Source organism: Schistocerca gregaria, chromosome 1, assembly GCF_023897955.1.
Source record: "Schistocerca gregaria isolate iqSchGreg1 chromosome 1, iqSchGreg1.2, whole genome shotgun sequence".
Taxonomy (NCBI): Eukaryota; Metazoa; Arthropoda; class Insecta; order Orthoptera; family Acrididae; genus Schistocerca; species Schistocerca gregaria.
This window is the reverse complement of record NC_064920.1, coordinates 844,205,071-844,221,511: the sequence shown is the minus strand read 5'-3', so window position 1 is coordinate 844,221,511 and position 16,441 is coordinate 844,205,071. Positions and strand designations below refer to the sequence as shown.

The 16,441-nt window shown below is 37.6% G+C and overlaps 1 protein-coding gene across 1 annotated transcript in view; it reads right to left on the bottom strand.

Moving 5' to 3' along the window:
* Positions 1 to 13,413: 13,413 nt before the first annotated feature.
* LOC126272503 (C-factor-like) overlaps positions 13,414 to 16,441 on the bottom strand; it is a 39,303-nt gene continuing 36,275 nt past the window's right edge. The window contains exon 5 of the mRNA XM_049975397.1: positions 13,414 to 14,518. Coding sequence (XP_049831354.1) covers positions 14,294 to 14,518 — 225 coding nt within the window. The 3' untranslated portion in view covers positions 13,414 to 14,293. The remainder of the gene's footprint in view (positions 14,519 to 16,441) is intronic.

The window sequence follows — 16,441 nt, the reverse complement described above, 5'->3', positions numbered from 1 at the left end:
AGTCATATTAGGTAGGGAGTAAGTTACGAAACACATACTGAGCATGGTTGTTTTGTTTCATGTTTGTGCAACACTGAACAGAGAGGTGTGTGGTTCGATTAATTGACAAGGCACAATGTTGAGGAAATGTCTTCTCCAGCTGTGGAGAAGGTCTTTTATGTTTTGACATAGTGGCTTGGTGGTGTCTTGACTGTCAAGGAGTAGACACCCCCTCCAATAATGTAAACAGCAACAAATGAAGGAAGCTCTAAAATGAAATTACTTACTTATGAACTACTACTTGTGGAGTGTTTGAAGGAGACATTATGGTTGAATTAAATTGTACCTGCTCCAAGTTATGGAGTAATTGAGATCTGTGTAGCAATTGAAACAAATACAAGACACTGAATGGTGAAATGTTTACATCATTTTATAATCAGAGTAGATATGTTTTTTTCCATCCACCAATAACAGGCACAAAGGAGAAGAGTTCAAGTCTTTACACAGATATCAATGGCTCCATGGAGATACCACTTTCCAGGACCTCCACATAAAGAAGATAATTAATGACAACCAAGTTACGTTAAAAATAAACTAACACCCAATACGTCGGGTGACAGAAAAACGTGAGTGTACTTACGCAACTCCAGACATATCAGAAGAGGGTCAAAAATACTTCAGCAGCAGTGGCTCACATGCAGTATAATCACAAAACGTACCCATATTCTGATTCACACATTTGTACACTTCTGTCGACATAACTTTTGCTTTGTCAGCTGTAGCTTCGACAAAACTGTCTTTACGTAAGGTGATACGGTTAACCACATGGTACTTACTCTCCACACTGAAAATTTTTGTCCTTAGGCTTGCCACAAACTGCAAAACTGTTACTCCTCCTTGATTCTTAGCTACATAACGTAATGTGGCCTTAACAGACATGATTTTTTTGTCCTAACTTCTGCTTCCTTCTCAAGCCCATTTCATCATTTCTACATTTTCAGACATTGTTCTCAGTGTGATTTCTTATTCACTCACCTTCCCCACACATTCCTTCTGTATGGCATTCATCGTCTCCCCCAAATCCTTCTCCACTGCACTAATCTACTACCTCAACTTTTTGTCTATGCCATCTACTTTATTGTTGGTCTGCTTCAAAAGTCTTTGAGTGCTCTTGTTATCAGTTTTATCACAATTTCTTCATTTTGATTTATAATCACACCTAATGCTCCCAACTTCTCCATAATAAACAGAATTTGTGCCATGAAATTTCGTGCTACCAACAATTCATGCATATCTCCCTCTGATCTGCTATAGTTATTCATTCCTCTTCATAACTGTTCAGAGCCATACTCTCTTGGCAACATTTTAATTTTCTCAGCCATGACTAACAGACTGTGACAAGACAAATGCAATTGCTGCTTCCACTTAACTTCATATTATATAGCTGCCCTGTTGCTACGTGCTGTCAGAGTCTCATGGTATCATGCGATCAATGTGTTGGCGCACTGGAAAGCCCTGCAACCCTTGTGGCTTGGAACTTACTTCCCATGCGCTGTGCTGTTGAGGACCATGGTGTGTAATTGCTATGGCACTGGTGGAGATCTCAGCATGGCTGCTACAGCATGTCAACAAAGATCTAGTTGTGGCTGCTACAGCATGTCAGCAAAGAACTCGGTGTTGCTGTTATGGCACGCTGGCGAAGATCTCAGTGTGACTTCACTCCTGCAGTGACTGACTTGCACTCGTACATGACCAAACAAAGAAAGAAAAAGAAAAAACTTTTGTGGTGTGACTCAGAACACTTTATTGCTACCTATTCAACCTTGCCTTCACGTCTAGTTGTATAGCACACTACATTTTGGCCAAGCTCCTATATGCAATGCGATTCTGGCAATAATGTATGGCACTATGTGTCACCTTAATTTAAAATTAAAACTATAGACTGGTTACTGACAACTAGTCAGAATTTCACAAATTGCTATGTTGAAACATGGGTGCAGGTTTTACATATCCATACTCCAGGAGGAAAAGCAAAAGTTTAGCATGTAACATTATTATGTTACCTGCACTAATATGCCTCCAGTAGCTGCACGTCCATCAAATCTGGCTGAAAAGCAATTGTCGAAAGTAGAGTATTTCAAATGTTGCTGTCTGTATCAGGTTTACAGTCTAAAACATTTTAACTGTACTTTGATATTAAATAACTAACTGTTTATGGCCAGGTCAAGTCTCATTCACTGTTATTTATGTACAGATAACAGGTAAGCCACATACTACACTCAACTGATGTCCTATAATGATGATGATTGTTCAGGTGCTGAAATCTACAATAATGCAGATTCACAATAATTAACATGTGGCAAGTGATTCACTAACACATTCGCTAATTACACCGTCCTTCCACATATGTAGTTATATCAAAACAAAAATGACATGCACAGTAAGTATAATTTGGAAATAACAATTGTTGTCATAGTTCATAGGAAATATTATTGAGAATTAACACAGCTCTTGAGATTAACTGCAAGTTTACAGTCAATCACTGAAAGCAGTCACTAAACTATAGAAAGATCCCTGGATGCAAAATTTATATAAAACTCAGCACATTGTATGAATTGCAATTCGTGCTAATTCGTCTGCAATACATTGTGCAATAAGTTTGGATACAGACCTTCCTCACGTTATTCACTTCTACAGACTGACTGAATGGCTCCCTGTAGCCTTTCTTTTATCAGATTGTAATAATTAGCAGTACATTCATCTATTGATGCCTGCTGTCTCTTTGTAAATTACAATTAGAGATTTACACTCCAGATTAACCAAATAGTGTGGATAGATTCTTCTAAATGTGAACTTTTAGATAAATAATAACTGCTATTGCATTTCACTGTCTAGTTTGTCAAAATATAGTATTCTACTCCAGTAATAATGTTTTAACTATAAACGGTATTTACTCTGAACTATATGAAAGCAAATTTTTCCAAGATTAGCTGTATAAATGCTATAATTATCTATAAATACTTCTGATCTACTTTATCTGAAATTTAGCAGTTGGGTATATGTTTACATATGAACAATGGTAACGAAGTTTTATATTACTGATATTTTGCAAAGAGCACAATTTGTACATAAACTAATCTTACCAACAGATTCAGTTTCAGATTAACCACGCTGAGCTGCTAGAGTTGCAGTAATGTGTGCATGAGGTGTGCTTGCTTGTGTGTATGAATATGTGTGTTTCTCTTTTATTGATTAAGGCTGCAGCTGAAAGCTTTATGTGGGTGTCTTTCAATCACACCTGTCCGTAACTTAATGTGTCTTCTTTATAGTAAGAGGCAATCCATCTTTTTCTACACTGTTAAATGAATGTACTGGATAAAAAGTCATGTTGGCTAAGCCCCAAGTTAATATTTGAGATTTTTGGTATTGTGTACATTGTCATAAAAAATGACACTATTGAAAATATTTTGCAAAAAGAAAAAGATTAATTTTGGGGGAAAGAAAACTGAAACGGGGGAAATCCACCTGCTTCGTTACAAGCTGGATGATAATCACATAAGAAAGAAAATTAGGACGGCACATTTCAATGAGAGCTGCAGCTAGATCTTTTGGGAGGTCACAATTAACAATACTTCATAAAAATGTGTAAGCTATTAAAAGAAAGAACAGAAATATCAAGTTGTACTTCAGCCATCACATAGCACAAAATGACACTATTTCATATACTTGTCATCCATTGTCGGCGTACAGTGCCACTGATGGTAATATTGCTCACTTGCTTATTAGTGCCAGAAGTACCTCGCATGCTAAATAACAGAGTTCATTCTTGTTAATAACATTTCAGTTGTTTAAAGTTCTACAAATACACTAGAGTACAGCATACACATGGCAAAACTGTATGAGCAGCACTCACTGCCCATTACTCACTTCGCATGCATTGTGGAAGTGCGCGGTTGGTGTTTCTGTACCTGGTATCCTGCTTACTAAGTGGCCCAGCCACATGGCTAAGGAAACATACACTCTAATGCAGCTTCATCACAAGATATTAACACTAATGAGCCCATCAAGCATTGGAATGCATTAGAATTAGAATTTCCTTGTAGCTGTCAATTTGTCATGTTTCCTACAGAGGAAGTGTATGCTGTATATCTATGATCCATCAAATACTACCACAGCGACTGAGTATTATTATATATAACGAAATTAGACACAATCAAATACTGAATGTTACTGAAGGTAATTTCTGGCAGCTGTGGAGCTGTAAATTTTTGTTGATGGTTAATGAATAGCTGTTAAAATAATGCTTGCAGCTAAAATTAGTCCGACACAGACATATTTTGGACAGAAAAAAATGAGAAAGATTTATTCTGAGAAGTGTCACAACTTATTATGATTGTCAACTTTGTTTATAATAATAAAAAAATTCAATCAAGGTACACTGTAGGTTGCACCTCGTGAGTTAATCTTGAAAATGAGGTAATAGGACTCATTACACTTAATAATGTTAACTGCACTGAAGAAAAAGAGGAAGAAAGCACAAAATTTAATGGTAAGCAGGGGTGGGTATTACTAGACTAATTTCTGCTAGATAATTATTCAGATAAGTAGATCATTCAAATAAATTTCTTCACAAATAAATTATTCCTAACTTAAATGAAGAATAATGTAGAATGTCACTATAATTTCCTTGTTCACTTCTTCTACAGAAGTCTAGAACTAGTGCTTGTTTCCTTTGCTAGTGAAGTGTCTGTCTGATAAATAACTTATCAATGATTTGATCAGAAAAACGTTGGTGGCTCAATGCTTAAGTTCCAGACTACAATTATGAAGGTTAGTTAGTGATCACTTCTATCATCTGCAACAATGAGAATACAGTCTAGTGTGCCAGTCAGTCAGGTCCCAACTGTCACCTGGTACAAGCCTGCAGTGTGGTAAGTTATGTATTTAGATTTCACTGAGTTTTCTTAGTAACTTATTTCTTAATTTTTTGCATGTTTTTCTATTTAAGTGGTATAATTTTGTGTTTTGTAACTGTAAGTGTGAGTTCAAGCAGTCTTAAATAGAGCACTAGTTATTCATTTGTCTGTTCTGAAGAGCCAGGGACTATTCATTTCAACCTAGTAAGCCAATCAGTCAGACACCAACTGTTGCCTGGTACATGCTTGTGGAGCACCAAATTGAGTATTTAGCTTTTACTGTGTTTTCCTGCTAGCATATTTCTTAAATCCTGTGCATGTTTTCCTATTTGAGATGTGTAATCTTGTGTTTTTGTAAGTGCCAGTCAGTAACACAGTTGCCCAGCTACACAGCTCATAAGGCATCACCCTCCATTACTGACATGCCAGGAGGGAAGCAAGCTGCATATCTAGGATTCTGACTGTGCTTTCATAGTAAATCCTTAAGTTAGTAATACTAGGATGGGTAGGACGTGAGCATGCTGTGTGTGGACTCTGGAGGAGCTGTCTATTTACCAACAGCTGAATGTGCTTTCGTCTATGGTCTGTCACCTTCAGGCTAGGCGGTAGTTGGAGGTACTCTGATGAACACTTGCCAGATAACACTCAGATAGTGAAACTAGACCATATTCGGAGTAATGACACTTTCACTGCCAAAACTTTATCGGTGAATCATTGAAGTATTTGTAATAACATTCTCAAATTTACTGTCCTCCAGGAAAGATCTTGCACTCACACTATGCTTGGAATTGAGAGCTGGCAGAGATCCAAAGTAGAAAGTTCTGAGATATTTAGCAATCCATGGAATATATATCACAAAGATTCCATAGGAATGGGAGTGTTCATTGCAGTTGACAAAAATATTGTTATTATTGAGGTTGGAGTTGAGCCTGACAGTGACATCATCTGGTCATGTAACAGGTCTAAGTGGACTCAAGTAAAGTTTTGGATGTTTTACCAGCCGTCCAATTCTGTTGTGATAGTTTTAGAGTCATTCAAAGAAAGTCTGTGGTCACCATCATGGAAATACCCAGATAATGCAATCTTAGTTGGGGGCGACCTTAACCTAATGAGTATAGACTGGGATGTCTATGGATTCAGTACAGGGAGTACAAACAGCAGTCATGTAAATTACTTTTGAACATGTTTTCTGAAAACTGTCTTGAGGAGCTAGTTAGACAGCCCATACACAATGGAAATATTTTACATCTTGTAGCTACAAACACCCCCCCATGAACCATGGACCTTGCCGTTGGTGGGGAGGCTTGCGTGCCTCAGCGATACAGATGGCCGTACCGTAGGTGCAACCACAACGGAGGGGTATCTGTTGAGAGGCCAGACAAACGTGTGGTTCCTGAAGAGGGGCAGCAGCCTTTTCAGTAGTTGCAGGGGCAACAGTCTGGATGATTGACTGATCTGGCCTTGCAACATTAACCAAAACGGCGTTGCTGTGCTGGTACTGCGAACGGCTGAAAGCAAGGGGAAAATACAGCCGTAATTTTTCCCGAGGACATGCAGCTTTACTGTATGATTAAATGATGATGGCATCCTCTTGGGTAAAATATTCCGGAGGTAAAATAGTCCCCCATTCGGATCTCCGGGCGGGGACTACTCAGGAGGATGTCGTTATCAGGAGAAAGAAAACTGGCGTTCTACGGATCGGAGCGTGGAATGTCAGATCCCTTAATCGGGCAGGTAGGTTAGAAAATTTAAAAAGGGAAATGGATAGGTTAAAGTTAGATATAGTGGGAATTAGTGAAGTTCGGTGGCAGGAGGAACAAGACTTCTGGTCAGGTGATTACAGGGTTATAAACACAAAATCAAATAGGGGTAATGCAGGAGTAGGTTTAATAATGAATAGGAAAATAGGAATGCGGGTAAGCTACTACAAACAGCATAGTGAACGCATTATTGTGGCCAAGATAGATACGAAGCCCACACCTACTACAGTAGTACAAGTTTATATGCCAACTAGCTCTGCAGATGACGAAGAAATTGAAGAAATGTACGATGAAATAAAAGAAATTATTCAGATAGTGAAGGGAGACGAAAATTTAATAGTAATGGGTGACTGGAATTCGAGTGTAGGAAAAGGGAGAGAAGGAAACATAGTAGGTGAATATGGATTGGGGCTAAGAAATGAAAGAGGAAGCCGCCTAGTAGAATTTTGTACAGAGCACAACTTAGTCATAGGTAACACTTGGTTTAAGAATCATGAAAGAAGGTTGTATAGGTGGAAGAACCCTGGAGATACTAAAAGGTATCAGATAGATTATATAATGGTAAGACAGAGATTTAGGAACCAGGTTTTAAGTTGTAAGACATTTCCAGGGGCAGATGTGGACTCTGACCACAATCTATTGGTTATGACCTGTAGATTAAAACTGAAGAAACTGCAAAAATGTGGGAAATTAAGGAGATGGGACCTGGATAAACTGAAAGAACCAGAGGTTGTACAGAGTTTCAGGGAGAGCATAAGGGAACAATTGACAGGAATAGGGGAAAGAAATACAGTAGAAGAAGAATGGGTAGCTCTGAGGGATGAAGTAGTGAAGGCAGCAGAGGATAAAGTAGGTAAAAAGACGAGGGCTGCTAGAAATCCTTGGGTAACAGAAGAAATATTGAATTTAATTGATGAAAGGAGAAAATATAAAAATGCAGTAAATGAAGCAGGCAAAAAGGAATACAAACGTCTCAAAAATGAGATCGACAGGAAGTGCAAAATGGCTAAACAGGGATGGCTAGAGGACAAATGTAAGGATGTAGAGGCTTATCTCACTAGGGGTAAGATAGATACTGCCTACAGGAAAATTAAAGAGACCTTCGGAGAGAAGAGAACCACGTGTATGAATATCAAGAGCTCAGATGGCAACCCAGTTCTAAGCAAAGAAGGGAAGGCAGAAAGGTGGAAGGAGTATATAGAAGGTTTATACAAGGGTGATGTACTTGAGGACAATATTATGGAAATGGAAGAGGATGTAGATGAAGACGAAATGGGTGATACGATACTGCGTGAAGAGTTTGACAGAGCACTGAAAGACCTGAGTCGAAACAAGGCCCCCGGAGTAGACAACATTCCATTAGAACTACTGACGGCCTTGGCAGAGCCAGTCATGACAAAACTCTACGAGCTGGTGAGCAAGATGTATGAGACAGGCAAAATACCCTCAGACTTCAAGAAGAATATAATAATTCCAATCCCAAAGAAAGCAGGTGCTGACAGATGCGAAAATTACCGAACTATCACTTTAATAAGTCACAGCTGCAAAATACTAACGCGAATTCTTTACAGACGAATGGAAAAACTGGTAGATGCGGACCTCGGGGAGGATCAGTTTGGATTCCGTAGAAATGTTGGAACACGTGAGGCAATACTGACCTTACGACTTATCTTAGAAGAAAGATTAAGAAAAGGCAAACCTACGTTTCTAGCATTTGTAGACTTAGAGAAAGCTTTTGACAATGTTGACTGGAATACTCTTTTTCAAATTCTAAAGGTGGCAGGGGTAAAATACAGGGAGCGAAAGGCTATTTACAATTTGTACAGAAACCAGATGGCAGTCATAAGAGTCGAGGGGCATGAAAGGGAAGCAGTGGTTGGGAAAGGAGTGAGACAGGGTTGTAGCCTCTCCCCGATGTTATTCAATCTGTATATTGAGCAAGCAGTAAAGGAAACAAAAGAAAAATTTGGAGTAGGTATTAAAATTCATGGAGACGAAGTAAAAACTTTGAGGTTCGCCGATGACATTGTAATTCTGTCACAGACGGCAAAGGACTTGGAAGAGCAGTTGAACGGAATGGACAGTGTCTTGAAAGGAGGATATAAGATGAACATCAACAAAAGCAAAACGAGGATAATGGAATGTAGTCCAATTAAATCGGGTGATGCTGAGGGAATTAGATTAGGAAATGAGACACTTAAAGTAGTAAAGGAGTTTTGCTATTTAGGAAGTAAAATAACTGATGATGGTCGAAGTAGAGAGAATATAAAATGTAGACTGGCAATGGCAAGGAAAGCGTTTCTGAAGAAGAGAAATTTGTTAACATCGAATATAGATTTAAGTGTCAGGAAGTCATTTCTGAAAATATTTGTTTGGAGTGTAGCCATGAATGGAAGTGAAACATGGACGATAACTAGTTTGGACAAGAAGAGAATAGAAGCTTTCGAAATGTGGTGCTACAGAAGAATACTGAAGATAAGGTGGATAGATCACATAACTAATGAGGAGGTATTGAATAGGATTGGGGAGAAGAGAAGTTTGTGGCACAACTTGACTAGAAGAAGGGATCGGTTGGTAGGACATGTTTTGAGGCATCAAGGGATCACAAATTTAGCATTGGAGGGCAGTGTGGAGGGTAAAAATCGTAGAGGGAGACCGAGAGATGAGTACACTAAGCAGATTCAGAAGGATGTAGGTTGCAGTAGGTACTGGGAGATGAAGCAGCTTGCACAGGATAGAGTAGCATGGAGAGCTGCATCAAACCAGTCTCAGGACTGAAGACCACAACAACAACAACAACAGCTACAAACAGGCCTGACCTTATTGGCAGCATCAGTATAGAGACAGGCACTAGTGACCAAGCTGTCATCATAGGGATGATGGTTATGAAAGATAATAAATTAATCAAGAAAGCTGGGAGAGAATTTCTGCTAGAAACAGCAGATAAGCAGCTGTTAGCATTCTACTTAGACAATGAATTGAATCATTTAGTTCCAGAATGATGGACGTAGAAGAGTTATATGCAAAGTTTAAACGGACTGCAAATCATGTTCAGGAGAAGCTGCACTGAGTAAACAGATTAGGGATGGGAAAGAACTACCATGGTTTAACAACGAAATTTGGAAAATTCTGAGGAACTAAAGGCCAGAAGAGAATGCACATATGACGACAGGCAAAAGTTAATAGAAATTTGGATGGTTGTAAAAAGATCAATGCGAGAAGCATACAACAACTACCACTGTCATAACTTAGTAAAAGATCTTGCTGAGAAGTCGAAAAAATTCTGACCCCATGTAAAATCATTGATGTTGCTGTAGAAGATAGCAAAAGGAAAGCCATAGTTTTAAATTTTGTATTTAAGAAATCACTCACACAGGAATATCAACCAAGTATACTGTCGTTTGATTATTGTAAAGACTCCCTTATGGAGGACAAAGTAATAAGCATCTCTGGTGTAGCGAAGCAACTGAAAGAATTGAAAGCAAATAAGTAGCCAGATCCAGATGGAATCCCAATTTAGTTGTACAGAGAGTACACTGTGGCATTAGCCCCTTATTTAGCTTGCTTTTATTGTGAATCTCTCACCCAGTGCTAAGTCACAAGAAACTGGAAAAAAAGTGCAGGTGACTCCTGTATATAAGAAAGGAAAAAGAACTGATTCACAAAAATTACAGACCAATATCCTTAAAATCAGTTTTCTGCAGAATTTTGAATCTTGAACATATTACCAGCTCAGGTATAATAAATTTCCTTTGAGATGGAAAAGTTTCTGCCCATAAATCAGCAATGTTTCAGAAAGCATTGCTCAGGTGAAACTCAGCTTTCCCTTTTCTCAAAGGATATCTTGCAAACTATGGACGAAGGGGGCAACCACAGATTCCATATCCCTAGATCTCCAGAAAGCATTTGACATGGTACCCCAGTTCAGATCATTAACAAAATTATGAATAAACAAAATAGGTTTTCAGGTATGTGAGTGATTTGAGAATGCCTTAAGTAACAAAACCCAGTATGTTGTTCTCAGTGGCAAGTGTTCATCAGAGACAAGGGTATTGTCAAGAGTGCCCCAGGGAAGTATGATAGGACCGCTGTTATTTTCTATGTATGTAAATGATCTGTTGGACAGGGTCAGCAGTAATCTGCAGCTGTTTGCTCATAATGGTGTGGTGTAGGCAAAGGTGTAGTCATTGAGTGACTGAAGGAGGATACAAGGTGACTCAGATAAAATTTATAGTTTGTGTGATGAATGACAGCTAGCTCTGAATATAGAAAATGTAATTTAACACTGACGTGTAGGAAAAACAAACCTATAATGTTTGAAATACGGCATTGATAGTGTGCTGCTTGATAGTCATGTTGATTAAATATCTAGGCATAACACTGCAAAGTGATATGAAATGAGGAAGGAGCAAGTAAGGACTGGAGTAGAGAAGACAAATGGTCAGCTTCAATTTATTGAGAGAATTTTAGGAAAGTGTTTTTTATCTGTAAAGGAGACCGCATATATGACACTAGTGTGACAATTCTTGATTCCTGCTTGAGCTTTTTGGCACCAAACCAGGTCAGATTGAAGGAAGACATTGAAGAAATTCAGAGGCTGGCTGCTAGATTTGTTACTGGTAGGCAAACACAAGTATTACTGACATGCTTCAGAAACTCAAACAGGAATCCCTGGAGGGAAGACAACGTTCCTTTTGAGGAACACAATTTAGAGAACCAGCATTTGAAGTTGACTGCAGAACGATTCTACTTCCACCAGTGCACATTTTACTGAAGGACCACACAGATGAAAGAAATTAGAACTCATATGGAGGCATAGAAGCAGTTGTTTTTCTCTTGCTCTATTTGCGGGTGCAACGGCGACTAGTAATGGTACAGGGTACCCTCCATCAGGCACTGTATGGTGGCTTGTGGAGTATGTAGGTAGATGTAGAAGTCCAGTTGCACCATGTTTTGGAGTACATGTTGAACTGTAGGTCCCCTTCTAACTGGCTGTCCAGGATGCTTCAGGGGTGGGAAGAAGTCAAGGGCACACCACCGTGCCTAGTAATGCAGTACAGTGTTCAGACCAACGTAAAGGTTGCTCTACTGCGTAACAAATGCAGCATAAAAGTGCTTCACTGGCAGGTGGCCTTAGCAGTTAGGCTACTGACACAGTCCAATTTAATTGACTCTGAACTTGCCATTACTCCCCATTGTCTGACTAAGTTTCATTGCAACAGAAGACTTGTCCTCTTACTGAGACACAAGTTCATAAACTAACAAATAACTAAAAAATTTAGTATTACTGTCCCTGTCTGAAAACACTCTACTGTATGATGTGATGTCCACACTACTCTAGTAACATACTCTTTGCAGCCAAAGATGTAAGAAAATTTTATTGTCACCACAGTAACTGAAAGATATGCAACTATGTCTCAATAGTATACATCACAGATTACAGTTGGGCCTGGTGATAAAGCGATAAAGTGTACACTTGGAAAGGTTGTGGGATCTAGCCCTGATTGGACCATAGATTTTTCTGTCTGCCTTTTAACCTAGCATTCACCTCCCAATGATGTGAGATTTACCAATAATGACACATGCTTCAGATTCCAATTTAAACTGTAGACCCCCTTGCTGCAGTGGAATAATGGGCATAGGTTAATAGAAAGACATGAACCAGCAATTGAGCCACATGAAATTATCATCATTATCATTTTCATCATCATGATGTATTACTGGTCTAGACATACAGAAATCCACATGTCATGTAATACACATATGCAATGACTGTGTGTAACTGTAAGACTTCAATAAAGGATGATAGCTTTAAGCCATACTTTACTTTCTCAGAGTTAATGATGATAGATACAAAGAAATGCCACAAAAAATAAAAATAAAATAAAAAACCTAACACAGTTTGACACTGGGACAAAATCAATCACATCACATTGTATGTGTACTGATCAACTAACAGTAGAGGAGGATCCTATTTAATATACTAATAAATGATCTGTACAAAATATCATTCTCAAAAATCAACAAAATTTCGTGTGGAGGCAAATACACATAAAAGCATCATAGGTGAAACCACAGCACAGTCTTAAACATACTGCATAGCTTTGGCATATTGGTCGACAGTGAAACAAGGATAATAAATCACACACCAAATGGCTACAAATATGACAGGAACAACCACCATATATCAGGAAAATATCTTTGTGCTTCACGTAACTTGTGACACAAACTAAAGTAAAAAAAAAAAAAGTTTGGAAAGATTGGATACACTGGAGTCATGTTTTTATTTTATTATTGCATTGAAATCCAGATTTTGCAAAGGGTGTAAGGAAATGAAAATAAGGATGAAGTGTGAAGTGTGCATTGACAAAAAATCATACACAGCAATTTTTCTAAGCTCTTTTGACTGTAGAATCTATTTTTCTAGAAGGTGTGTTAAGAGTATGCACTTTAGCAGTGATGTCCAATGAGAACAAGTCAATAACTGCAGGTAAGAAATGCTCTCAAATATCTTAGTTTCATAGTGAATCGAAGTCCCTAAAACATTTATCATTCACAAAAATTTATGCTTGTTGCAAAAGTAAATGTGTGACTATATATAAAAATAAAATAATTAACAACATAGTGATACACAATTCTGGAAACTGAAGCAAGTGTCCCGATATATCACAGAACAAAATCATGTATCTATTGCATGTTTATATCTTGTTTGGAAAGTATTTACCTGTTATTCTTTCAAAAATTATGTATATGTTAAGTATTTCAACATAACTTTTATTTACACATCATTCATATTATTGAAACAAACTGACAAAATGTATACTACAGAAATCAATTGGTTGAAGGTACTTAAGTAATAAACCACTACACAACACCACATTGTGTAGCTGAACTACTGCTTTACAGCTGAACAGAATACTTCATGTTTTATCTCACTTCATTTGTGCTGTCATGTTCTGATAAATCATAAGCATTATCTACCTTTTATGTGGATAAAACCACCGTGTTGATAGTAACTTATATGCTTCATTCAATGTATAAGCCACGATCAATATTTTATTTTCCCCTTAAAAAGAAGGCATTTCCTCCTTACATACTTTTTCTTCATTGTTTTTTATTTGTACCATACCAAGAATTCATTTGGCGTAAAATATTTCAGATGAAAATTACTATTGAGATAACATTAGAAATTGTATTTTATGTAACTGTTACTTACGTGCACTAAACAGCCCTCTCGTTGAAAGCTGATTAAGATAAAAGCGTTGAAAATACATTTCAATGTCACATTGTTTAAGGACAGAAAGTGATAATGACCCATGGCTTATTTTTAGTTAATGTAAAACATTGTTAGGGAATGTTAATAAAAACACTACAAAATGTTGGAAGAAAAACCAAATTCATGAGGAGAGGGAGGATAGAGGTTGGTTCACTACAACTGAAAAGCACACAGAGGAGGAAAGGCATTGCTCTTCAGGAAAGCTGAAAATAAAGCATGAAATGTGCAATAAAATCAGAATGAATCAAAATCCCAACATTTCTGGGGTGAGAGCTATAGAAAAAAAGATGGAAGACAGTGATTACAGAAAAAGTTTTATACAGCCAGAAACATTTGCCATGAAGCAATTTTGAAAGCATTCATTACCATGGCAAAACAGAGCCATCATACTGGAGGAATGCTCCTTGATGTTCCTTGCCCAATTTGAAGAGTGTTTTCACTATCTCTGAAGCACTAAATTCTACAGTAAGATCAGCTTCTTTTCCCCCCATATCAGTCTTGACCCAACCAGGATGTAAGGTCATTACAAGTATGCCATCAGCAGCTAATTCATGGCTAATAGAACGTGTTGATGTGTTCAAAGCAGCCTGAAAAAAAAAAGCAACTTAACTGGACAATTCTCAGTAACTTTAAAATTGGTGTTGGAAAACATGGGGTTGGACAAAAATATGGAGACACCACAAGAAATGCATGCTTGAACATAAATGCAGAAGTTGTCAGGTTGCACTCTTATATTTGAACATGAACAGTACCTGTGTAATGTCCTAAATACATTGCAAGTGTCAGTCATGATCAGAGCAGTGTTCTGAGTCATTGTAAATGCACTATGTCAGAGCTAAGTGAATTCGAATTCAGGCAAATTATTGGTGCTTGTAAGGTAGGTGCATCTGTAGCCACAGTAGATGAAGCTTTATACCTTACACAGCAAAAGTGGAAAAACATCATACATACATTAACCCTTGTTCCATAGATCACGAATGAAGCATTTCGTAATGATGTGGAATGTGTCACTTTAACATAAATTTTCTTTACACAAAGTAATTAATTAATTTATTTATTAACTGCTCCATATCTGAGAATTCATCTAATGAGTAGGAGGAGTTGTCATTCAGAAATTCTTTTAATTTGGTTTTAAATGTTGGTTGGCTATCTGTCAGACTTTTAATACTATTTGGCAAATGACCAAAGATTTTTGTGGCAGCATAATTCACCCCTTTCTGTTCCAAAGTGAGATTTAATCCAGAATAGTGAATATTATCCTTTCTTCTAGTGTTGTAGCTATGCAATTTGCTGTTATTTCTGAATTGGGATGGGTTATTAATGACAAATTTCATAAGTGAATATTTGTATTGTGAAGGTACTGTGAATATCCTGAGTTCCTTAAATAAATGTCTGCAAGGTGATCTTGGGTGGGCTCCAGCTATTATTCTAATTACACATTTTTGTGAAATTAATACTTTCTCTCTTAATGACGAATTACCCCAAAATATGATGCCATATGAAAGCAGTGAATGAAAATAGACATAGTAGGCTAATTTATTTATATGTTTATCACCAAAATTTGCAACAGCCCAAATAACATAACTAGCTGAACCTAACAGTTTCAGCAGATCATTGGTGTGTTTCTTTCAATTCAATTTCTCATAAGTGCACACACCTAGAAATTTTGAGTATTCTACCATCGCAACAGACTTCCATTCATAGTCTATATTTATCAATGGTGTTATGCCATTTACAGTACATAATTGTATAAACTGTGTTTTCTCAAAATTTAGAGTCCATTAGCAGAGAGCCACTTAACAATTTCCTGAAAGGCATTATTTGGAATTTCCTCAGCTGATTCTCGCTTGTTAGGTGTGATAACTATACTTGTATCATCAGCAAAAAGAACTAACTTTTCATCTTCATGTATATAGAGTGGCAAATCGTTAATATATATTGAGAACAATAAGGGAGCCAAGACTGGACCCTGTGGGAACCATTCTTGACACCTCCTCAGTTAGAGGACTCTGCTGGTTTTTGCAGACTATCTATACTGTTGATTTCAACCTTCTGCACTCTTCCAGTTAAGTGTGAATTAAACCATTTGTGCACTGTCCCACTCATATCACAATATTTAAGCTTATCTAGAAGAATTTCATGATTCACATAATCAAAAGCCTTTGAGAGATCACAAAATATCCCAATGGGTGATGTTTGGTTATTCATTGCATTTAATATTTGATCAGTGAAAACACTAGATCATAACACAGACGAAACTGTGTGCTGAGTGACTGTGACAGACTGTCTTTGAAGAGGATTGTGATGAAAAATAAAGAGGATGACAAGTGCAAAAGTCACTGCAGAACTAAATGTTGCACTAGCAAACCCTGTTAACACTAACGCAACACAATGGGAAATACATGAGCTGGGAATTGCAGTGTAAGCTGGAATTCCAAAAGCATGTAACAGGAAAAATGTTGTGCTGATGCCATACAACTGGGACTTTGAAGCAAAGGAAGAAAGTCAGT